This window comes from Salvelinus namaycush, chromosome 23 (assembly GCF_016432855.1).
Source record: "Salvelinus namaycush isolate Seneca chromosome 23, SaNama_1.0, whole genome shotgun sequence".
NCBI classification, from domain to species: Eukaryota; Metazoa; Chordata; class Actinopteri; order Salmoniformes; family Salmonidae; genus Salvelinus; species Salvelinus namaycush.
In genome coordinates this window covers 24859122-24883080 of record NC_052329.1, presented here as the reverse complement: position 1 = coordinate 24883080, position 23959 = coordinate 24859122, and the positions used below count along the sequence as shown (strand labels likewise).

At 43.9% G+C, this 23959-nt stretch overlaps 2 protein-coding genes across 3 annotated transcripts in view; both read right to left on the bottom strand.

Annotated features, from left to right (window-relative positions):
• Nucleotides 1-2948: 2948 nt before the first annotated feature.
• LOC120018765 (refilin-B-like) lies at nt 2949-4432 on the bottom strand. Its single transcript, XM_038961972.1, has 3 exons — nt 4075-4432; nt 3746-3840; nt 2949-3542 (listed from the first exon to the last, which is right to left on the bottom strand). Exons 1-3 carry the CDS (start codon nt 4270-4272, stop codon nt 3224-3226), a joined length of 612 nt encoding a protein of 203 aa, XP_038817900.1. The 5' UTR covers nt 4273-4432; the 3' UTR covers nt 2949-3223.
• An 825-nt stretch (nt 4433-5257) lies between these two features.
• LOC120018228 (vacuolar protein sorting-associated protein 53 homolog) overlaps nt 5258-23959 on the bottom strand; it is a 32809-nt gene continuing 14107 nt past the window's right edge. For both annotated transcript variants that reach the window (XM_038961305.1, XM_038961306.1), the window contains 15 exons: nt 23463-23541; nt 23191-23334; nt 20697-20839; nt 20332-20473; nt 20108-20203; nt 19787-19881; nt 18470-18712; nt 17396-17543; nt 17246-17328; nt 17044-17122; nt 16796-16944; nt 16561-16630; nt 16252-16389; nt 7561-7665; nt 5258-7397 (listed from right to left, as the gene is read on the bottom strand). In XM_038961305.1, the coding sequence (XP_038817233.1) occupies nt 7227-7397; nt 7561-7665; nt 16252-16389; nt 16561-16630; nt 16796-16944; nt 17044-17122; nt 17246-17328; nt 17396-17543; nt 18470-18712; nt 19787-19881; nt 20108-20203; nt 20332-20473; nt 20697-20839; nt 23191-23334; nt 23463-23541 (1885 nt within the window). In that variant the 3' untranslated portion in view covers nt 5258-7226. The remainder of the gene's footprint in view (nt 7398-7560; nt 7666-16251; nt 16390-16560; nt 16631-16795; nt 16945-17043; nt 17123-17245; nt 17329-17395; nt 17544-18469; nt 18713-19786; nt 19882-20107; nt 20204-20331; nt 20474-20696; nt 20840-23190; nt 23335-23462; nt 23542-23959) is intronic.

The window sequence follows — 23959 nt, the reverse complement described above, 5'->3', positions numbered from 1 at the left end:
TGAGACAAGATCATAATTAAAATTGGGAGAAAAAGGGGGTAAAATACAACAACAAAAAAACACTGAGCCAATCACGGCGCAACTGGAGAACACTACGAACCCCTACGCACCGTATTTTCTGCTGGCTGCCCCACCACCACAGAAAGCACTGAGCTAGGCTGAAACACCTGCATTTTGGAGCTTCTATAATCAAGAAAGCAAAAAAGAGACCATGTTTGTATGCAACTTTATTAACTTGATTTCTTGAAAAAAAAGAAGAAAAAATATATGGTTTTTACAGTGTTTGCAAATTGATATGTGTCATGTATTAATTCCAAAATAACATGCAAAACAGATGGGGTGTTCAAAACATGACAGGTCACCACTGGCTATTTCGATGTTTCCCATTCTTAATTTTAGTTTTTGCATCTTTAACTTTCGGTTTTGAACATAAGCTTCAAACAGTTGAAAATACAATATTTTTGGTTATTGAAGATACACTACATGACCAGAAGTATGTGGACACCTGCTCATCGAACTTCTCATTACAAAATCATGTGCATTAATATAGAGTTGGTCCCCCCTTTGCTGCTATAACAGCCTCCACTCTTCTGGGAAGGCTTACCACTAGATGTTGGAACACTGCTGCAGGGACTTGTTTCCATTCAGCCACAAGTGCATTAGTGAGGTCGGGCACTGATGTTGGGCGATTAGGCCTGGCTCACAGTCGGCGTTCCAATTCATCCCAAAGGTGTTCGATGGGGTTGAGGTCAGGGCTCTGTGCAGGCCAGTCAAGTTCTTCTACACCGATCTCGACAAACCATTTCTGTATGTACTTCCCTTTGTGCACAGGGACATTGTCATGCTGAAACAGGAAAGGGCCTTCCCCAAACTGTTGCCACACTCTTCAGTAAAGCCATTCTACTGCCAATGTTTGTCTATGGAGATTGCATGGCTGTGTGTTCGATTTTATACACCCGTCAGCAACGGGTGTGGCTCCACTCATTTGAAGGGGTCCACATACTTTTACATATATATTGTATTTCACAGCAGTTTAGATGGTACAATGATTCTCAACACTATGCATTGTTTTGTCAAACGGAAATTAGGTTAACTTATCATTTTAGCAACCAAGACAATTGTGGAGCGACTTATACGTACTGCACATTTTTACATTTCAGTAATTTAGCAGACGCTCTTACCCAGAGCGACGTACAGGAGCAATTAGCGTTAAGTGCCTTGCTCAAAGGCACCGGCAGATTTTTCACCTAGTCGGCTCTGGGATGCGAACCAGCAATCTTTCGGTTACTGGTCCAACGCACTTAACCGCTAGGCTACCTGTCAACTCTTAATAAAACAATGATTAGCTTAAAGCTTCATTTTTTTTTTTTAAACACAGATGTGTTGAGTGATAGTGCTGTGAAATCAAAACAACTTCACCCAATTTGCCATCATGCACTCACAGCAGATTAACACACCAACACTGAGTAGCAACAGGTCATCAAAGACTCCTCCACACAGTCCAAACCCATATTCAAGGGTTACAACGGCAAAAAGACCAAGGCCAGGAGTCTGACCAGCCTCTGCCCCAATAAATCCCAGCGAGAGGCAATGAAATACAAGGAGGAAACACCGTTGACATGTCCAGATGCTGGTACCCACCAAGCCCAACCGGAGGAAATGCTACCTGGCCTCACAGCATGGGGTGATGGACTGCTTGGGGCTGTTCAAGGGACACTTGGAGAGCAGTGGTGTCATTACACGCCACCACGTCTAGGTGGGGCTGTTATCAAACTAATAATTCTGGTTATGTGCAGCACTTTCTCTATCCTGCAGATGGCATAGCTGTCTCAATCAGAGTTGGTGTAATTGCACTAAAGTTGTAGATCTACTCATCTAGGAACATCCCTAACTGATAACCAAAACAAAATCCTGATACATCAATTCAAAATGTAGTCTTGTCAGTATTGCATTGAGTACATAAAAAAATTATTTTAACTTCTCAAATCTGCAATAAAACAGAGCTTAAAAGCAATAACATTTGACTTCAATAAGGCACTTTGGGTATCTCAAGACAGTTCAAGTTCTCTAGATAAGCATCCTTGTAGGACCTTGAGGGAAGATACCCGTGTATTACTATTAGGCTACCAAAAGGAGTTGATGAGCATCAAATAAATACATAAAACAAAACCTATGGAAGCAACCAGAAGGTGATAGGCAAAGATAATGAACAGTTGAGGGACAGTTCACAAGATGTTAGTAAAAACAATACTTCACTATTAGGAAAATGCTAAAACGTTATAACAGAACAATAATGACACATTGGATAATCTCTTGCTACTCATTACCAACTAATACCAACTTCATCAATTTGCAATGATCTCTGTGGGGGAGAAAAAAATGTCCCAACGTTCAACACAGAACTTGCTCTAATTTGCAACCCTTTTACACAATTTGGAGAGAAAAAAAAAGAAAAAAAAAGAAAAAAAAAACTGGCTTTCTGCTCCATGACCATACTTACAGTAGATGACAATGTGTTTGTTTAGGCAAGACTAAGATGGGGTTTGGTGTTACACTATCTAGGCTAGGATATTCTGCTTGTGGTAAGTAATGTTGTGCAACCAATACCCCATAATACCCTGTGATTTGAAGAGACATTTTAAAGCCCAGTCATAGACAGTAATTTGACAACTCCCTGTGTGTCTACAAATGTGAATACTTACAAAAGCCACATGGAAACTCCACTATTGCCTTAGAATCTTACAATGTAGGGTCATTGTTCATTGAGCCCCACTGCAATGGTTAGGCATAAACACAATGTTTTGACAGTGATGGTCCGGACTACACTTCCCTAACAATCCTTCACTTCCAAATCTGGTTTACAAGTTCCTCCACAGTGATAGTATACACTATCATCGGTCTCAGTCAACAGTTCAACACTCTGCATTAAAATGAATCCAACTTTGACATACCAGAGAAATATCTTTACTAGTCACTAATGGATAAACCCTTTGGTAGATGGCAGCCTCACACAGATGTCCCTGCTATTTGTTTGATACTCCAGATCAGATTCCTCCCTCTTCTTGAGACTGGTACTCAAAACGTGGGCTACAATGCTTTCCAATCTAAACCAATAGATGACTGTCTGTAAACTGGGTCCATGGGTGGTGTCAGCCTGGTGGATGGTTGGGCCCCACAGGGCCCAGGGAATTCTCCCCCAGGCCGTGCCCAGCCTTCCCCTAACCTACTGGGGTAGCCTACTCCGGTCAGCAGCCTCCAGCTCCACCCGCGACATGAATCTCCTGGCAAGCCGGCGACTGTCGTAGCTCAGCTCGGTTGTGTAGATGGTGCGAGCGTGCTTGGGGTAGACGATGGTGGTGCTCTGGAAGCGCTGGGCCCGTTGGCGAGGCTGGAAGTCCAGCTGGGTCTTGTAGTGTCTCCAGGTGCTGTGAGGGACAGCCAGGACCATCTGGCTGCAGTTCTCCAGACCCAGGCCTCTGGGCTGCATGGCCATGTCATGGATAAAGTGACGCTCTGAGTCATAGTGGACAGACGATGTGTATCTAGGAATGACAACATTTGGACAAGTGTCAATTCACTGCATGTTCAGCTAGATATAGTTTTAGAAATGGCAACGTTTGATCTGTGGTCCACCACATTTGTTTAATGGTATTTATACAAATCGTGGACAACACACGGTGGAGTGCTAAGACAATTTCAAAATCACACACTCATAGCCTACATGCAGTAACTCAAAACAGCATACCGTATTTCCTTGGTCAGTAGTGGATCAAGTACTATGCCCTCCCCGTAGGACAAGGTGTGCAGCCGAGGAACAGATCCAATCGATAAAATGGGAACCTGCAAGAATAGTCAGCACTAACATAAGGAGCAAATAATTGGTTGATGTCGTGAACCTGATTGGCTTGGACTACTGACCCAATTTACTACTGACATGACTCAGATTCACTATGGGCCATGCAGGGAAACGCATTCAGAGGCTATATACTTCGGAAACAATGTTTTAACTTAGCCTCACAATTTCATAGCAGGATGTTCGCAGTTACTGTAACACACGTGCGACAGCCTACGTACCAAGGATGACCCTCTGCTCTCGTCTTCAGACACCGGGCTTATGGCACCTTTATCCCTGCAGTCAGGCAGCAGCCAATGGCTCGGACTGGGGCTGGGGGGTAGTCCGGAGTCCGGGCTGTCAAGTCCCCGCTCGGCTTTGCAGCTCATGTCCAATGGGTCGTCGTCACATACATTCAGCAAGTTTAGTCTGCCCACCATTGCTTTACAAAAAAGTCCTTAAAAACAAGTTAAACAACCCGCTCCCAAACAAAATTTTAGCCTACTGCGCGACGAGTTTGCAGAACTGTAGTTAAACTTAATTTCCAACTCATAGGGGTGTCCTTCCTTGAATGCAATCGATCCTCCACGTCGGGTAACTTCCCAATGACCAATCAACTCTGCCGACGGCAATTTGCTTGCATCAACTTCTATTGCTTGGCAATAGGCTACGGTTTACGACTGTCGCGCGTCTAAACAAAATATCTTACTATTTTACAGCATGCTATTTAAATCCTTAATAAGTCAACGAACATTTCTAAAATTAATTCTGTTTTGCCCTTCGAAATAAGAGATTCAACATAAATCGTTGTGGCTTTGAAGTTGATGAAATAGTGAACTCAAGCTACGTGTCACAGGCACTGACGTAAAAAAAAAACACAGGAGAAGGCACAGCGCATTGTCCTGTCTATCTGTCTTCAAATGTCTATATCGGTCTTAAAATGTATATCCCTTCAAAGGGTTTCATTGTTTTTGCAGTGAACTACAGGAAAGGAAACGCCTTTTAAAACGCCCGCTCACGGCTGATTGGAGAGGAAACATGAAAGGCAACAAAACGAAACATGGGAACTCTCGTTCTGGCCTCCCCCTTGAAAAAAAATACCCGTGTAAAAGTTTAACCTCAACTGGGCCTATTCATTAGGCCGATTCTGTTGCAAGACGTTTCTTAAACGGGAGCAAACTGAGCATAACGGGGTGTGATCGACCCGAATTTGTCCAATAGAAACTCTTGCTTTTCTTTGGACAAATGATTACACCCCTGGACTAGGATAGAGATAGCGAGAGAGGGGTGTGTGTGATACATACATTCCAAAAAACAAGGAAAACATGACAGCAAACTTTTTTTTATATAACCTTTATTTAACTAGGCAAGTCAGTTAAGAACAAATTCGTATTACAATGACTGCCTACACTGGCCAAACACGAACGACGCTGGGCCAATTGTGCGGCACCCCATGGGACTCCCAATCACAGCCGGTTGTGATACAGCTTGGTTTCGAACCAGGGTGTCTGTAGTGACTCCTCTAGTACTAAGATGCAGTTTTTTACACCCCCGGGAGCCCTCGTATTAGTGTTTTTCACCAGTTACCATTACAGTAGCCTATTACTCTGACAATACAAAATAACATGTTTATCTTCTTATTAACTGAAGGCAGGAATGTGTACATCAAAAGCATAATAGCATTAATATATTATACATACATTTATCAATTTGCAGGACTCTCGAGAGGGGATAATAAGGCTTTCCAAGGATGAAATCCAACACCAATCGTTCATGCCCCAGCTACAATGATTTACAATAGATACTTGACCACACACACATTATTTAAACCCTATCCTTATTCTCGTGCTACACCAAATTATGAATTTTCCTGTATATATGAACCGATTCAAAGGATCACTGATCCAGACTATTTGCTGTTAACGTGCAATAACTACTTTATCTGAAGCAGGTAACAGTAGAAATAATTAGATCAATGACAGTATTTAAAGGAACTGTGTTCCTTATATTATATTCTTGTTCTCCACTAGCATCATTGTGCTAACTTCTCAGTGTAATTCCCTGTCTAACAGAGGAACTCATATGTTCACTGTTGTACAAGGATATATTACACACAATTATATAGTTTTCTATTTATGATGTATTGTCTAAACCTTTTTATTTTCTGTTCAGTTATTCCAGGCCCCTGTGTTTGACACTGACAGGCCTAGATTACCTGTCAATCATAATTAAAACTTGCCAGAAGATACCAACCCTAAAAAGAACATAGAAGGGACTGAGGATTGTCCCGCCAGCCTGTCTTCAAATTTCGCTACCTTCAAAGGGTTTCATTGTTTTGCAGTGAAATAGAGGAAAGGAAACACCCCCTCACAGCTGATTGGAGAGGAAACATGAAAGGCAACAAAACTAAACATGGGAACTCCCCTTCGCCTCCCCCTGGAAAAAAATATCCTGGTAAAAGTTTAACCTCAACTGGGCCTATTCATTAGGCCGATTCTGTTGCAAAATGTTTCTTAAAACGGGAGCAAACTGAACGAAACGGGGAGGGATCTACCTAAATTTGTCTAAAATAAACTATTGTTTTTGTTTGGACTAATGAATACACCTCTGGACTAGGCTTGAGAGATGTGGGTTTACACTGAGCTGCACTGAGGTCGGAACACAATCATGGTTTCATTAAGACACCGTGGAGCCGGCACGAGATATGGGTCGGAAAACATACCTCAATGCAGGGATGGGATATGCCACTGTACTCCAAATTGTACCTTTAGTCACACTGATCCATCAAAGATTGAAATGCTACTAGTTTTCCCAGAAGTCAATGAAAGACACCAGACTGGAGAGGTGGAGAACAATGACATTCTGAAAACACTAGGAGAACATTCTGAAAACATTAGGAGAACATTCTGAAAATGTTAGCTTCAAACACATTGAAGTTCCTTGTTCTCAGTCTGGAACTGGGAGGATAGGTGCCAAAGCGGCAACAAATTGCTCCTAAAGCCATTTTTAATTAGTAGCTCTCGATTCTGTCTTAAGTGCAAACACATTTTGCTAATATGCATAGTGTGTGTATGATATAGTCTACATTTAACGACATTTACAAAGCTTGGTTATTTAGTGTCATAAAAAGAGAAGCAGAAAAGAAATACAGAAGTAAATTAGTCATAAGTGCCAACAGCTCTGCAGCTGAGGACATGTCTTCATAACCCGACAGTTGACTTTGAAATCATGAGGTTCATATTAATGCTCCTAACAAAAATGAGACAATCATGTCTTTACTCTGCCTGCAATTCTCTGTTATGATTAAACAGAGCAGGAAAAAGTATTCGATGAATTACTGGAATAATTTGTGTGTGGTATGGTGATGTGTGTGAGTGCAAGTGTGTGTGTACACTCAGAGTCTCTTCTTGATGAGCTTCTCCAGTTTGCGTATGCGCGAGTTCTCCTGCTCGGGGGTGGGGGTGCTGAAGGAGAGAGAGGGGCCTCCGTCGGTCCCTGAGGGTGGAGTGGGTAACCTCTGTCTGAAGAGCTCCAACATGCTGCTCTGCTCACTGCGCTTCAACCCCTACACACACACACACACACACACACACACACACACACACACACACACACACACACACCAGTTATTGCAAGAGGAAACAAGACAGAGGAAGTAGAAGATAACAATTGAAAACAGGTGACATCATTGAGACAAAACAAGTGGACCCAATCGAAGTGGCCCTTACCTTCATATCCAGAGTTTTCTGGAAGGTCTCTGGGTTCCCGTCAGCAAGGAGCTTGATGTAGTTATCCACAAACACCACAGAGGGTTCATGGGGGGCCATGACCACCTGTAGAGGGGGGGGGGGGGGGGGGGGGGCATCAGTGTTGCTCATACATTCACGTCTTAATACTGAAGTGCAGCGTGGGTTTTTTAGATCCCCCGTTCCCAAGAGCCATGATGGGACGACCAACTCCCAGCAAACTCATAAACTGATTCATAAACTCTGTGTGTATGCATGTGTGTGATAAGTGTGTGTGTGGCCCATAAGAACAAACAGGCCCCAGAGTCAGTCCACTATCAGACCAGACAGTGTGCAAGTAGTTAAAGCTGCAAACAAAGCTCCAACATTACACTCACTGCATCCAAAATTGCATTATATTCCTCTCATAGGGCTCTTGTCAAAAGTAGTATGGGCTTAGCATTGAGACTGATTGAAATTGCTTGCTACAGAGCAGGCAGAAAAACATGGTTGACAGGTCCCAATGAATAAAAAATAAAAAATCGTAACCCTTCAAAAGCTCCTTTTCTCCACCCAAAACATTTCTCCCTCACCCACACACCAATATCCAAGCCCTCCCGCCCTCTCTCTGTGCCTAAGGGGTGTGGGCCAAAATACATATAAGAGAGAGAAACCAGAGCGAGATAGAGAGGAGAGACAGGACATGGAACGCTGTGGATTGTCTGGAATTTTTGAGGTTCCTTCCCCTCTGGTCAGAGTGATTTATTTAGCAACTGTCCTGGAGGGAGGCCCAGGGAAAGCCTGGAGGGACTGTGTTGTAGTTAGCTCGTAAAAACTAGAGAAAGAAAAAGAGGGAAAAGGGGAGAGTGAGAGGAAAAAAACATCCAGGCTAAAAGGAGGTGGGTGGAGGGGTGTTGAAGCCTTTCCACTCCCTCCCCAGAAGAACGCTCTGGTGGTGGGGAAGAGGGCTGGGGTGGGTGGATAGAGGGCTGGAGAGCGTGGAAAACAACCACATCTCACAGGCCAACGAGGGCTAACTGAGCCAGAGACAGAAACAACCTACAGACAGACTAACCAGAACAGGTCTACATTATACTCAGACAGCCTAATCTACTTTACTACATAGTCATCATCACCATAACCTTTACTTTGTTCTAGGGTTGTCCCAGACAACAACAAAAAACTTGGTTGACTAAGAGTCATCTGCTCTTGGACCGATTGGTAGACATTTTAAGATGTGTATTTTTCCATATAATGACACATCCTATGTGTTTTAATCAAATCAACTATATTCACTGAGCTTGACTGATGCTTTAAGCACACTCTTTGATTAAATTAATTAAGACACACAAATGACTAGAGGGAGTCCGACCAGCAACTGATTTGACTGTGCCGGGCCGGGCTCAGACTTGCTGCGCTGTGTATTATTATGTTTTAAATAGCGAGTGACTAAAACAAGCACCCGTTGTCTCTCTCCTCTCTGCTGCAGTGACCACCACACAACATCAACATTGTTCATCGCGCTGCCCGTGTTGCTGAAGCTGCAACATAATTACAGCCATTTCTGACTGAAAAGTTATTTTACCAAAATCCCTCATTTTATTGGGAAAAACATTCCCTATTCCCTCCACCCTGCTCTCTTTACGTGACACATGAACACATCGCATGCACGTGACCAAAGCCCTATTCACAACTGGACTAGTATTAGTAGAGAACGTTGGTTATGTAATTATTACTCCAGAATATCCGTTATTACAGAGAACAATTCTGCCGGAATTCGTTTTTTCCAAACTGCCCCCTGTAATTGTTTAAAAAAATAAAATGTTCAGTTATGATGGAAGCCTGGAGGTTTTCATTCTAGGCGTGACGATACCTGTATTACAACATGTTCAGGTGATGGGCCCACACTGATGACTCAAGCTTGTTTCCCAAGTTTCTAAACCCTACCAAACCATCTTTGGTATAGTGCTGACATAATATTTGATTTGAGGACATGTGGGATCCGCAGTACATTCCAAATGCCCCCCAGCCTTCAGATGTGAGCTAAACAGTGCAATTACACTTGAGATGCGTTTTAAGGCTATGGATGAGAAAGTTAACTTATCATTTCCAAACGTTTAGGTCAGTTGTATGCTGCTTTGCGATCTATTAACAGTAAGGGTTGCATTAAATAAGCTCAATATTTTTTACTGATGCATTTGGCAATATTCAATTCATACGCATAAAACATAAACAAAAGCATTCACTGTGAAAGTTGATATATGAATGGCCTACATGTAGCCTATTCATATATAGCTTATGCGCAGCACTTAGTTCATTTATCGAATCAGTTCTTGTTTTATTGCGCAAACCGCAAGCAACACCTGTCAAACTCAGACATTTCTCTCAAAACACACAGATGTCGATTCACACGGGACTAGTATTATCAGAGGACCTTGGAGTTCGCCATAAAACAGTAGGTTATTCTGGCTGGAATTGTTACTCTCCTGTCATGTAAAAATTACTGACATGACAAATTCGGACGGGAACTAAAATTACAGATGTGTTGTACACATAATTACGTTACCCAACGTCCCCCAGTAAAACTAATCCCATTCGAATAGGGCACAAAAAGGCCTGACCAATAGCATATCATAATCACATCAATAAATTGGTTATAACAAACAACACCGTAACACCAAAATGTCTGCAGAGGACGTGCCAAATAAACTCGAAACTGGGAATGTTTACTGGTTGCTCAGGAGGTAAAAGGTAAAGTCAGATGTGTTGATTAATTTGACTAGTTGTGGAAAATACTGGAGATCAAAAAAAAGAAGGTAAAGTGCTGTTAGATTAGGTGCTATTAGATTACAATATAATTATATATTACATAACAATATAATTACATTGTTCCAAACGGTCAGAAGAAACAACACTAAATAATAATGGAATAATAAAGATAATGGAATTCATTGCCCTTGACAATCAACAGTTCTGTCGTGGATGATGTTGCCTTTCGCCGACTGGACGAGCACCTTGAGCCCCGGTACACCCTACCAAGTAGGCGATATTTTTCAGATGTTGCCCTACCGGAGTCACACAGTATTGTTGAAACGCACATATATGAGCTACATGCTATGGGCGTCACTGCCATTAGCTTCACGACTGACATTTGGACCAGCGACGTCAGCCCCATGAGCATGCTGAGTCTGACAGCACAGCGGGTCGACGAGGATTTCGTACTGAGGAAAGCCGTATTGCATGCTCAAGAATTTGCTGGTTCTCATACCGCTGCTGCCATTTCAATGGCATTTGACAACATGTTTGAAAATTGGAAACATGAACACACTCCTAGTGCCATTCGAACAACTGACTGGAGAAATAAGCTCATCAACTGCGTCTGCAGCAGACGTGATACCCTCTGTCATGGCATTGAAACACCTGCTCAACAACAAAACTGCCGACACAGACCGTGAGGTTAAAACTTGCAAAAGTACTCGAGGCTGTGAACAAGTGAATCGGTGGAATTCTCTGAGCCGCTTTACTGTGTCGCCAACATGCTCGATGCTAGGTACAAGGACCGCTACTTCGATGCAGACAAGAAACAGGGTTTATGTGAATTGTTACACACAGCAGGACAAGCTGGAAACGGACACAGTGACAGTGCGCACCGAGGAAGAGAGGCCACGGACAGACAGAGCTGAAACTTCACTGCTTGACATGTATGATGAAATCCTGGTTGAGACTGAACAAATGAACGAAACACAGCAAGTAAGTAAAATAAATAGATTTTGATTATGTTTTACTGGTAATGGGGACATACGTAAACGCCAACAAAATAACTTTTTGTCAGGGTGTGTGTGTGTATTTCAACGATTTAACTGTACTAGAATGCTTAAAAGGCTGCAAAAAAATGTAATATCGGTTAGCGGTATCATTTTTCTATTTGCAAGGAAAATATCACATCTGTATCGGACAAAAATGTAATATCGGTGCATACTTAATATATACATGTTTTTTTGCCACTGCTCAACTAAAGAAATCTCGATCGACCAACAGCCTATCAACCAAACAATCGACTAAATGGGGTCAGCCCTACCTTGATCATCCATGGGCATCCTACAAACATTCAACCAGGAACAGTCCATCTGTAAAGGCCTGAGGCCCCACACTGACCTATGTGTTTGGATTGATAAAAAAGTAGTCAAAAGTAGTGCATTACATAGGTGTAATTACACCCCTTCTGAAAAAACCTACACTCGATCCCTCCGATGTCAACAACTACAGACCAGTATCCCTTCTTTCTTTTCTCTCCAAAACTCTTGAACGTGCCGTCCTTGGCCAGCTCTCCTGCTATCTCTCTCAGAATGACCTTCTTGATCCAAATCAGTCAGGTTTCAAGACTAGTCATTCAACTGAGACTGCTCTTCTCTGTATCACGGAGGCGCTCCGCACTGCTAAAGCTAACTCTCTCTCCTCTGCTCTCATCCTTCTAGACCTATCGGCTGCCTTCGATACTGTGAACCATCAGATCCTCCTCTCCACCCTCTCCGAGTTGGGCATCTCCGGCGCGGCCCACGCCTGGATTGCGTCCTACCTGACAGGTCGCTCCTACCAGGTGGCGTGGCGAGAATCTGTCTCCTCACCACGTGCTCTCACCACTGGTGTCCCCCAGGGCTCTGTTCTAGGCCCTCTCCTATTCTCGCTATACACCAAGTCACTTGGCTCTGTCATAACCTCACATGGTCTCTCCTATCATTGCTATGCAGACGACACACAATTAATCTTCTCCTTTCCCCCTTCTGATGACCAGGTGGCGAATCGCATCTCTGCATGTCTGGCAGACATATCAGTGTGGATGACGGATCACCACCTCAAGCTGAACCTCGGCAAGACGGAGCTGCTCTTCCTCCCGGGGAAGGACTGCCCGTTCCATGATCTCGCCATCACGGTTGACAACTCCATTGTGTCCTCCTCCCAGAGCGCTAAGAACCTTGGCGTGATCCTGGACAACACCCTGTCGTTCTCAAATAACATCAAGGCGGTGGCCCGTTCCTGTAGGTTCATGCTCTACAACATCCGCAGAGTACGACCCTGCCTCACACAGGAAGCGGCGCAGGTCCTAATCCAGGCACTTGTCATCTCCCGTCTGGATTACTGCAACTCGCTGTTGGCTGGGCTCCCTGCCTGTGCCATTAAACCCCTACAACTCATCCAGAACGCCGCAGCCCGTCTGGTGTTCAACCTTCCCAAGTTCTCTCACGTCACCCCGCTCCTCCGCTCTCTCCACTGGCTTCCAATTGAAGCTCGCATCCGCTACAAGACCATGGTGCTTGCCTACGGAGCTGTGAGGGGAACGGCACCTCAGTACCTTCAGGCTCTGATCAGGCCCTACACCCAAACAAGGGCACTGCGTTCATCCACCTCTGGCCTGCTCGCCTCCCTACCACTGAGGAAGTACAGTTCCCGCTCAGCCCAGTCAAAACTGTTCGCCGCTCTGGCACCCCAATGGTGGAACAAACTCCCTCACGACGCCAGGACAGCGGAGTCAATCACCACCTTCCGGAGACACCTGAATCCCCACCTCTTTAAGGAATACCTAGGATAGGATAAAGTAATCCTTCTGACCCCCCCCCCCCCCCCCCCCCCTTAAAAGATTTAGATGCACTATTGTAAAGTGGCTGTTCCACTGGATGTCATAAGGTGAATGCACCAATTTGTAAGTCGCTCTGGATAAGAGCGTCTGCTAAATGACTTAAATGTAAATAGGAAATGGGGTAACATTTGGGACACAGCCGATTAATTTCTCTGGACTTTCAGCATCTGTAGGCCCTGCCTGGCCCAACATGGAAACAATTCCCAGAGGCACTTGCTCACCAGGCTGAAATGCTCATCTCTCCTTCCAGACTCACATTAAGCATCTCCAATACAAAATTAAATCTAGAATCAGCTTCCTATTTCGCAACAAAGCCTCCTTCACTCATGCTGCCAAACATACCCTAGTAAAACTGACTATCCTACCGATCCTTGACTTCGGCGATGTCATTTACAAAATAGCCTCCAACACTCTACTCAGCAAATTCGATGTAGTCCATCACAGTGCCATCCGTTTTGGATATATACTATCCACCACTGCGACCTGTATGCTCTCGTTGGCTGGCCCTCGCTACATATTCGTTGCCAAACCCACTGGCTCCAGGTCATCTATAAGTCTTTGCTCGGTAAAGCCCCGCCTTATCTCAGCTCACTGGTCACCATAGCAACACCCACCCGCTCCAGCACGTATATTTCACTGGTTATCCCCAAAGCCAACACCTAATTTGGCCGCCTTTCCTTCCAGTTCTCTGCTGCCGATGACTGAAAATGAATTGCAAAAATCACTGAAGCTGGAGACTCATATCTCCCTCACTAACTTTAAGCATCAGCTGTCAGAGCAGCTCACAGATCACTGCACCTGTACACAGCCCATCTGTAAATAGCACACCCAACCACCTCATCGCCATATTGTTATTTTTTTGTTTGTTGCTCTTTTGCACCCCAGTATCTCTACTTGCACATCATCATCTGCACATCTATCACTCCAGTGTTAATGTTAAATTGTAATTATTTTGCCTCTATGGCCTATTTATTGCCTTACCTCCCTACTCTTCTACATTTGCACACACTGTGCATAGATTTTTCTATTGTGTTATTGACTGTACGTTTGTTTATGTGTAACTCTGTGTTGTTGTTTTTGTCGTACTGCTTTGCTTTATCTTGGTCAGGTCGCAATTGTAAATGAGAACTTGTTCTCAACTGGCCTACCTGGTTAAATAAAGGTGAAATAAAAAAGTTTGAAGAGAACAACTCTACAAATCTTGTATGACTGTTCAAGGCCTTCCACACATTCCCCTTCGTCTGCCGCCCATTACTGTATGTAAACATAGTCAAGACATTCCTCTATGGACTAACAGCCTTGTGTGTTTCACATGTGGAATCATCCATACACATCCCGGGTGACGACACTGAGGAGGCCACTTACCAGTTGTGAATGTCTGAAGTTGTTGCAAAGCACTATGGGCGAGCGGGTGGACATTTTGAAGCGCTGTCTGTAACGGCTGATAGATGAAATGTGTGAAGCAAGATGTGTAATTCAGGGCAAATTATTGCTTTGTGGATTGGCATGTTTATCGTACAAGCAGAAAAGAAGGGCCACATATACTGAATATCTGGTAACTAGAAGTTGATTTGTATAAAATAATCTGATATATAATCTTGACAAGAAACACAGAAAGGGAGATGAGGCTATGCTTGCATCTTCAGTAGTCCTATTGGTTGTGCTCAGAATAGATTAAAATAGGTCCTAATGGCTCTGATGGCTGTGGCTGATGTAGGTAGCATGATTAGAGCAGGTTCCAGGCTGACCAATAAAACAGATCAGTCTGACCATTAGAGCAGGTCCAAGGCTGACCATTAAAACAGCCCATTAGACAGACATCGAGGCTGCATTCCATTAAGGCAGGCAGTTAAGCGTGTGTGTGTGTGTGTGTGACAAGTGAGGGAAATTTCCTCTGGGATCGGGTCACAAGCCTTGGGGGCAGATGTAACTGGACTAGGGCAGGGTGAGGGGATAGGCTCTAGGGCAGGGTGGGGTTTGTCTGAGAAGACCGGTGTGTGCCATTGTCTTTCTGCATTCTATTGGTTAACCCTGGGGCAAGGTCAACCAATCAGACTGTATTTACTCTGTAGAAGAGACAAGCCATGGATACATGTGTCTGATGCGTGTGAGCATTCCCAAAAGTGTGTGTGTGTGTGTTTGCTTGCGTGAGTATACGCGGATGCCTGCATTCCCTAACCATTCACACCTCTCTTGGCTTCAGCTGGCCGACACGCTGTGTGTGTGTGTGTGCGTGCACGTCCGTATATGTGTTTTAAAGCCTGCCTTCCTCTCCTGTCTCTCTCATTAAAATCCAGGGGTACAGCTCAGTTCCTATTCCTCAGGTACCTAATGTGAGGTGGCCTTCTACTGGGAACTTCGGCATAAAACTCTTTCCTTAGTCGGGTTAAAAAGAAAGAATTAGCCTGTAAACAAGCAGTTATTCAATGAAAATAAAACTTAAATCGATAATCTGGTCAAGTCAGACAATGTTCATACTTGGCTCAGAGGTCAAACTGCACAAAACTTAAGACAATAGCCTGTATTTAGTCTTATTATTTAATGCCAAAACACAGGAATGAACAGTGGCTATAGTCATGTTTAACCAAGCCAGTGTATTTAAAGGGTAGAGGTTACTGGTTAGGATTAACCTTGAGGCGTGGGTTAAGGTTAGGCTTTAGGGTCAATTAAGTGGTAGGATTAGATAGAAGTGGCTGTAGTGAAACTTTGTTGCGTAGTTGTACAGAAATGTTGTAGCATGGTTGAAGAGAAACATTGTTGCATGGTAGTGTTAAGCACCTATCAGTGTCTAAAACGTGTACATATACACGCAGCAGTGTTCTAGAACATTGGACCATTGGCTTTCATACTTTTAGAATTCTCAGTGCGGCTTATGCAACTTCAACGGTCAACACATTCAAATAATAGAGGAGCTGCGTTGGTTGGGAATTTTGGGGAGGTGCTGTGCGTCTCGCACAGCTGGTGGTCTTAGAGCCATGTATCTGTCACAATGGGACGTCGGACTAACGCGTCTCGGCGTCTGTAGACTCTAAATTATGCTTTAGTGTCACAGGGCTCACCTTGAGGATCATCTCAGCGCGGGTCATCCCCTTCACGACTATCTTGGTGTAGCTGGCTGGGGCCTTGCGGACCACCTGAGACCCTATAGAGGGCAGATCCAACAACACTGTCTTCAGGGAGTGGGTGTCCAGGAGGAGCTGTAGAACAAAGCAGAAGAAAAAAAACTAAAAGTTACCAATAAAACTAGCTGAATTATCAGCTACAGGTAGCAAACAAACAATTGTCAAAAAGTTTGTATCGTTTCGGAGACCGTAAGCATAATTCTACTTAGGTAAAGGCTAATGAAATAAAAGGGTAAGTATGTTTACCTGTTCAGCCCCCACCATGCTGATAGTCTTACACCTGAACAAGTGGTTGATGAATTTAGGAATGAAAGAGCTGAGGGGAAAAAAAGACAAGATGGAATATAAATTAATTGAAAACAATATAGAATTTAGCATTTCTGAAAATGTCTTTAAAATCTCAGAATCAATTGTCTTGTCAATGGGAGTACCAAGTCTTCCTCACACACATTGACGAACAGTGAAGAGGGAAGTAACTCACTTGGTGAACTTGATGCAGAACTGGGTGAAGTATTTTCGTGTGGAGGCCAGGTTATCTCTGATGATGGGGACGTTCTGTTTGATGTGCATGATGACTGACGTCACATAGGGACTCTGGTCACCTACATGCTCTACGCTCTGCCATGGCATCTAGAGGGAAGGAGACCAAGAGGGACAGTGAGGGAATGGTTGAAAGTGAAAATAGAACATGACAGTGTAAGGAGGAGACGAATGCAGTGTGTGTCACACCTTGCTCATGGCAGTGAGAGCAGGGTCACAGGCAGCATCCAGGTCCTGAACAAGCAACTGGATACTGTTGGAGATCACACTGATAGACACAGAGAGAGACAGAGTTTACCGTCATGGGACTTCACATCCAATTATTCCACTTTATCTCAAACTATTGTTCATTTTGAGTTGGCAGAAGTTGCTCCTAGGATTTGGTGCGTACTTGCTGAAGGTGTCCATCTCTCCAGTCAGGTTGATTCTCTCCACCAGGGTCTTATCCACCTTCTCCTTCAGCTTCTCCTCCAACTGACAGATACAGAATAGTTTAACATGAAGTCTAGGCCCGTTTGAGTGTGTGTGTGTGTGTTCTAACCTGCTGTGTTGTGGCCAGACAGTACTCTGCAGTACTGAGGATGCTACAGATGAGACACAGCTCCTCTACAGTGAACTTAGCTGCCTCCGAACCCTCCTTCTCCTGCAGTAGACTCTTGATGGTCAGTCCTCCACTGTTACTGCTAGTCCTGAGAGACAGAGAGTGTGTGAGAGAGAGATTGAGAAAAAGAGTCAATAGTTCTCTCGTGAATTAGGGACAGAAGTCTGCTCACATGAGCTCTAAAGGGAGCTCATAAACCTAGTGTGAACTGACAAGGAGAAATTTCTGTCTCTAGTTACAGGTTATAATTCAAAGCAAGTTTTGTATAATTGAGACAGCAAGAGACATACACAGACGGGCATGGTTACCATGACTAAAACACCCCCCTCTCATTAATAAACGCCACAGCCGAGATTTCTGGGAAAACCACAACACAGCTCCAACCCCCAAAGGGCCCCCTTTAAAACTCCACAAACCAATACACACCACACAAGAGGTCTGTGTGTGTGCATGTCTATCAACCACAGTGAATAATAGGTCTTATAATGTGGCCAGCGAGCCAAAGATGTTTTCGCTCATGAAGTATTAGTCCTCACCGCGATGTAAACATCTCCATCACCACATGACATGCAAACCCAGACTATCAAACAAACCCCGGAGAATGACGGATCACTCTTCTGAATGAACAAACTAACTTTGGCAGATTCCTTCATCAAAAGGGAATTGAAGCAAATGACAGCATATATCATCCGTCAGAATTTTTACCTTGCTTTGACAGAAGCATTTGTCCCAGTCCAGCTCCTAGCAGGCCACAGTTTATACTGGTTGTCATAGTTCCACTTGTGTTAGAATATTTTCCCTAGCAAAGCCAGAAACCACCCAAAAAATGGTTTGAATGAAAACCACAGTACACAGTGGTCTTCCAGAACCCGTACTGGGAAGTACTGCAACCCTGGTTCTAGGGCCCAATACAGTATGTGAGCAGCATGAATAAAAAGCACTTACTAAATAATTACTAGACCTACATCACACAAATAAATCTGATCATCATTAGGCTAGGCTGTAATAAATTACTTGGGCAGGTTTCCAGACAGTATCTTCCAGGCATACTCTCTGAGGTACTTCTGGAAGATGGTGGTGAAGGCAATCATAGGTTCCCCTGTGCTGAGCTGAGAGCACTGCACCATGCACTTCTTATAGTAGACAAACAGGTCAGCACAGCTGGGCAGCACCGCTCCACCGTCCTCCGTGCCCACCTTGGGGGGGCCCTGCGCCCGGAAGTCTGACACAAAACGGTCAATCATCTCCCCCAGGTTCCTGAGAACAGTAACACACACAGTTCAGTGATGAGCCCCAGATACCAGCACACACACGCAGGTTGACGTTTATTGCCATGAATTTTGCCCTGGAGGCAGAACTGAGCGATTTACACTAGATGGGCCAGCTGGAAATTCAAAATTGGCTTCACCATAAATATTCATGAAAACAAAAATTAGCTTTTTGGTCTTAATTTAAGGTTTAGCATTAGGGTTAGCAGTGTAGTTAGGGATAGGTTTAAAAATCAGATGTTATGGCTTTGTGGCTGTGCCAGCAAGTGACCACTCTGCAGAGCTGCCTCCAGAGCAAGATTCATGACAAACGCCAACCTGCCACACACAGTTCAGTGATGATAAAATGGAAGAGAGACAGACAGGGTATGAGATTCTCCCTCAATTGCGGCTGTCTTCACTGTACTTTGATATCAATGTCTAAACGGCTGTTATGGTCAAGTACTTTACCCCACTGTTACTGTAAAATGAAGCCAAGGACAAAAAACTAAATCCACTTTGTATGAACAATCAGGTCACTATTCTCTCTCCTGTTGTATTCCATTGAGACAAGCTGCTTTGGAAACGCCTAATGTAGAATCGTCTGGCCATGTCTGTTGTGAAAGGAAGCCATAACCAGATAATGTAAGTCCCAGTCAGACTGACAAACACTAAATGCTCCAGAGGTCCAATACTAGGGTTTGCCGCGAGACCGACAAGCCCCAGATAAGTGCCTTGTTTCTGGGGAGACCCCACGTCTGAGGGGGGAGGGTGGAAGGAGGTGAGGGAGAGGAAAGAGAGAGAGAGAAATAGAGAGTGGGAGAGAAAAAAAGGAAGAGAGGGAGGAAGAGAAGGAGAAGAACGATCTGCTGCAGCACCACTTTTCAATCCCTCTTTCTCAGCGTCTGTGGTCATGCAGCTCATAGGAACCGTTTTCAGCCCCAGCAGAGAGAAACAGAAAGAAACAGAAACAAGAGAGGGAACGACAGGGGGGTGGCTGATGAGGGAGAAAGGAAAAGTTCTGGGCACACAAATCTGTGCCAGATCTTTACATCACTCACACACTACATCACACACAACTCACTTGTCCTGAGACTCGATGTAGACATAGAGGTGAGACTCGAAGCACTTGGAAATGATGCCATGGAAGGGGTTGTCAGGAGCCTTGTGCTTCTTGGGCTGGGGAGCGGAAAGTGGTCAACAATGTAAGATGTAATTACCACTCATGATTTCTCTCTTGGGGATGAGTATTTTCTTTCCAAAGTCATCCCGTAAAAGGTCCTATCGAGATCCTTCTAGAGATATTCCCATCATGAGTCACCATGACACAGGAAATTACCTCAGTAGGTCAGCCTATACCTATCAAGGTCGATTTTCAGACAGGGCCATCTCAAACATGTCTTACCCTATCCAGATCCTCCTCCATCTCTGACCCATCCTCTCCAATCTCGTCCTCCAGGAAAGGGTTGGTGGACTCCAGTGGTGTCTCCGGCTTCTTCACCTGAAAACAACACTACAGTCAGCAATGATGGCCCGAAGATAATGATTGTGTGTGTGTGTGTGTGTGTGTGTGTGTGTGTGTGTGTGTGTGTGTGTGTGTGTGTGTGTGTGTGTGTGTGTGTGTCTAACCCCGGGCCCGTCAGTGAGGGTGCACCCAGAGAAGCGCTTGGCGAGCAGCCCCTCGAAGTTGGTGGTCCTCTGAATGGCAAACAGAAGCAGCTTGACCTCGATCTCTTTGGCCCGCGTCCGCATCACTTTGGCCAGCTCTGTCCTGGATGACACACAGACACATAGGGTTGTCAACATGTCACATTGCAGCATGAATGATTGTGATAGCAGGTCAGTGCTCATGTAGGCTAACAAAGACTAAATCAACTGTATACTGAATAGTGTTCGGATGATAGGAGCACAACTATTACAACAGTTGATAGAATGTGATGACAGTGAGGCACTGGCTGTCAACAGTTTCCAGCACAGGGTGTGTGTGTGTGTACCTGGTGATGTGGCAGAACTCCACAGCGATGCGTTCAGTCATACACCACTCTTCAGGGAACATGCGTCCGTACTTCTCCTCATAGTCCACCAGCTGACGCTTAATCCAGGCATAGCGCCGGTCAATCTTATCCAGCCAAGCTACCTGAGTCGGGTCAGTGGACAAACACACTTTCAGGTGGAGGGTCCACAGACACACTGTTACAACACTAGCATTATTTAAGATCAGTCAATGTACATCTCAATGATGATTCACATGATCTACAAAGGAAGAAATACTAGTTTGTGTTTGGACCACAAACTAAAATATATTTTTGTGTTCATTATCCCCATTTGTACCTACTGAAAATCCCTTGTGTAATGGACCCAAAATGGCTGCCTTAGTTTAAAGTCAAACAGACAGCGTTTTAACTACTTCGCAGATGTGAAACAATCATATCAGTAAAAAAAAAAAAATACCCAGTTTATGCTTCAAAACCAAATTTATAAGAGGTTTTAAAAATAGGTTATATTTTACTTTAATTCCATGACGTGCATTGTTGCAGTTCAATATAATTCACCAATACATTTCTTGGTACTCCAAAAAATATTGCTCAGGTTGTAAATCACAGCTGGCCTGGTACATTGTTTGCTGCCTCCACCCATTTGGGTCGCACCGCTTCAGTTTCAATAACTAAATATTTAGAACATAAACGGACGACTGAACTAAGGCTGGGAATGTCAATACAATCAAACTAGCAAGAGCAATGATAACAAGTCAGTCATAACGTGGCTAATAGGCTAGCGCATGTGTCAAACAAGGCCCGCGGAACGAATAGGACACACAAGCGAGTATAACAGTTGAGTCATCTACTTTATGAAATTACAGCCTGATGCGCTGGCATCAGTGAATTCAGCAACATTTGAGAAGTAGCCTAGGCTGGCTACTCAACTACAGTACAATACATTTTGAGTGCACCATATAGCAATGCTGCATTCAACAGCACCGGTGATCCATGCAGTGCAAAACATTTTTAAATACGTTTTCAGTTGAAATGTTACAACCTATAGCTAAGAATTTTGTTATTTGGAGTTATTAAATACTTTTTGATTAGGTTCGCACCATATTATGCACATCTGCAAGCACAGCAGCAAAGGCTGGACAAATATTTATATTATCTTTTGTTTTAATGCTATATACAGCATCCGGTGTACATAATTGGACATTATAAAAGGGACGTATTTTTTTCAAATAAAATAATTGCCTAGTCGGGTTGCAGTTGCACATTTTTTGTGTGTAAACAAATAGGCTATGTCTGGCACGCGAATAGATTGTGCTTTTTAAATATGGCCCGTGCGCTGATAGAGTTTGACACCACTGGGCTAGCATATCTATTTATGTAGCTAGCTATTTATTTAGCACGCTAAAAACACAGAGGCTAACGTTAGCTAGCTAGCTGACTGCAGGGAGGATGTCATGTCATTGGATAAGAGGGTGAGTGATTGACTTTTTCCCTCATATCGTTTTTCGGTGGCTACAGCTATAGATACAGGTGTCATTTGGTTAGCTAGCAAGAAATGTGAATCACTTTGCTAGCTAGCTATGCTGAACTTGAACGACTTATCTACAGTTAGCATATCTCTTAGTTGTCAATCAAATGAATTTGGCATCGATCTAATGGGCAGGCAGGCAAGTTCACATTTACTTGTCAAAATTGAGTTAGGACAAGCATGCATTGGCAGACAAGCTGCAGAACGACGAGCAGGGTACTATTCACCATCGTTTATCAGTGCAATTTTGATGGCCAACAACCTAAAATGTTTGAGAGGGTTTACCTAATGTTCCCTTGTTAGATTTTTAGCTCATCTCGCTCTGTCTAGCATTCGTTTTTGGGTCTTGTTGTTGTTGATGTGCATAGGCAACTGAGGTATAGATAGCCTACCTTTTCGTGGTTGTTTGATGAATAGGACTGTGAAGTTGCCAGATGTAAGAGGACTCCCAAGTGGTATTTACACATTCGCAGAAATCCATTCAAGTGTATTTTGTGGCTTTTGGTGAATGCGTTCTAATGATCTAAAGTCGCACTGTTGCTACTGCCTGTAAACACACAGTCCAGTTTGATGTGTATGATGGCAGGCCCTTGTGGCAAATAGCTTTTTTGCATATAGGCCTAATGTAGCTCTGATTGGCTATGGCGCACCGGTCTGCATAGACTCCGGTCCTGGACAGGGGCCGATGTTTTTATTAGATTTTATTTACTGCAGTGTCTATTAATTGTCCAAACGCACAGCCGCTTTGCCACTCTATATTGATATAGAATTTTCACAAATGCCTTACTATACATAACTCCCAAACATTCTATGAATTTATGTAAACGGCCACATTCAAATTCTCGATTGTCAGAATCATATCATATTCCTGGGAGTGTATATGAACAGATTTTAATAATATTTAATGTTGCTAAAATGCTGTCAGTTCCACTTTAATGCTTAGCAGTACAATAAACTGAAACTTACATCCTGGTTCTCCTGGAAGAGCACCATGTACTCAGAGAGGTGCTGTCTGATGAACTTCTTGATGATCTCCTGTTTGATGCGAGGGTCCAAGACGTTGGCCACGAGACAGGCATCCCTCAGAACGTTACTGGGCCCCCCTGCTCTCTGGGGATATAGAGTACACAAAATACCTTGGGTTAACACACATACAATTATAATATACATTAAACAGATAATGTATAGTCACACATACAATTGTTTTATGACGCAGATATATCACACAAGGCATTCACCTTTGACCCCTGAGCGGGGAAGGCCTCTTCAAAGTCTGCCAGGATCTGAGTCCCCAGCTCGCTTTGGGCCACTTTCACCCTGTGGATGACACAAACAGTGGAGAAACATTGAGAAAACATTGCCGTCGTGAAAGCTGGAGCTGAGTTTAGAGCTGGTGTAGCATAACTGTAGATATTTTCATCATTAAACGGTTTCCCAAATGGTAACTAGGTTGGGTGTGACCCACTGGTAAGTTGTGACTGACTGGTTTAAGGCAGTGGCAAAACTGGCATGACTTGGCCAGTGGTTTTGTTTACTCATTGGGACAGACAAATTCCAGAAGAGTTTATTGGGTTACACAGTACAGCACATAGTTCCATGGTGGGAACCAGAACATCTGGCCAAATGTGAAGAGTGAATCTGGTGGGGCATTCAGAGTCCAATCTTAGAGCAACAAGAAGAACCTTCCAGAGTAAACAAGATGGATACCATGCCACAGGGTGGGCAGTGCCCTGCA

Coding starts and splice junctions, on each gene's coding strand:
- LOC120018765 (XM_038961972.1), bottom strand. CDS start 4,272: ATGGTGGGCAGACTAAACTTGCTGAATGTATGTGACGACGACCCATTG. Junction 3,841..4,074: donor AGAGCAGAGGGTCATCCTTG/GTACGTAGGCTG, acceptor CTATTCTTGCAG/GTTCCCATTTTATCGATTGG. Junction 3,543..3,745: donor CTACTGACCAAGGAAATACG/GTATGCTGTTTT, acceptor TGTCATTCCTAG/ATACACATCGTCTGTCCACT.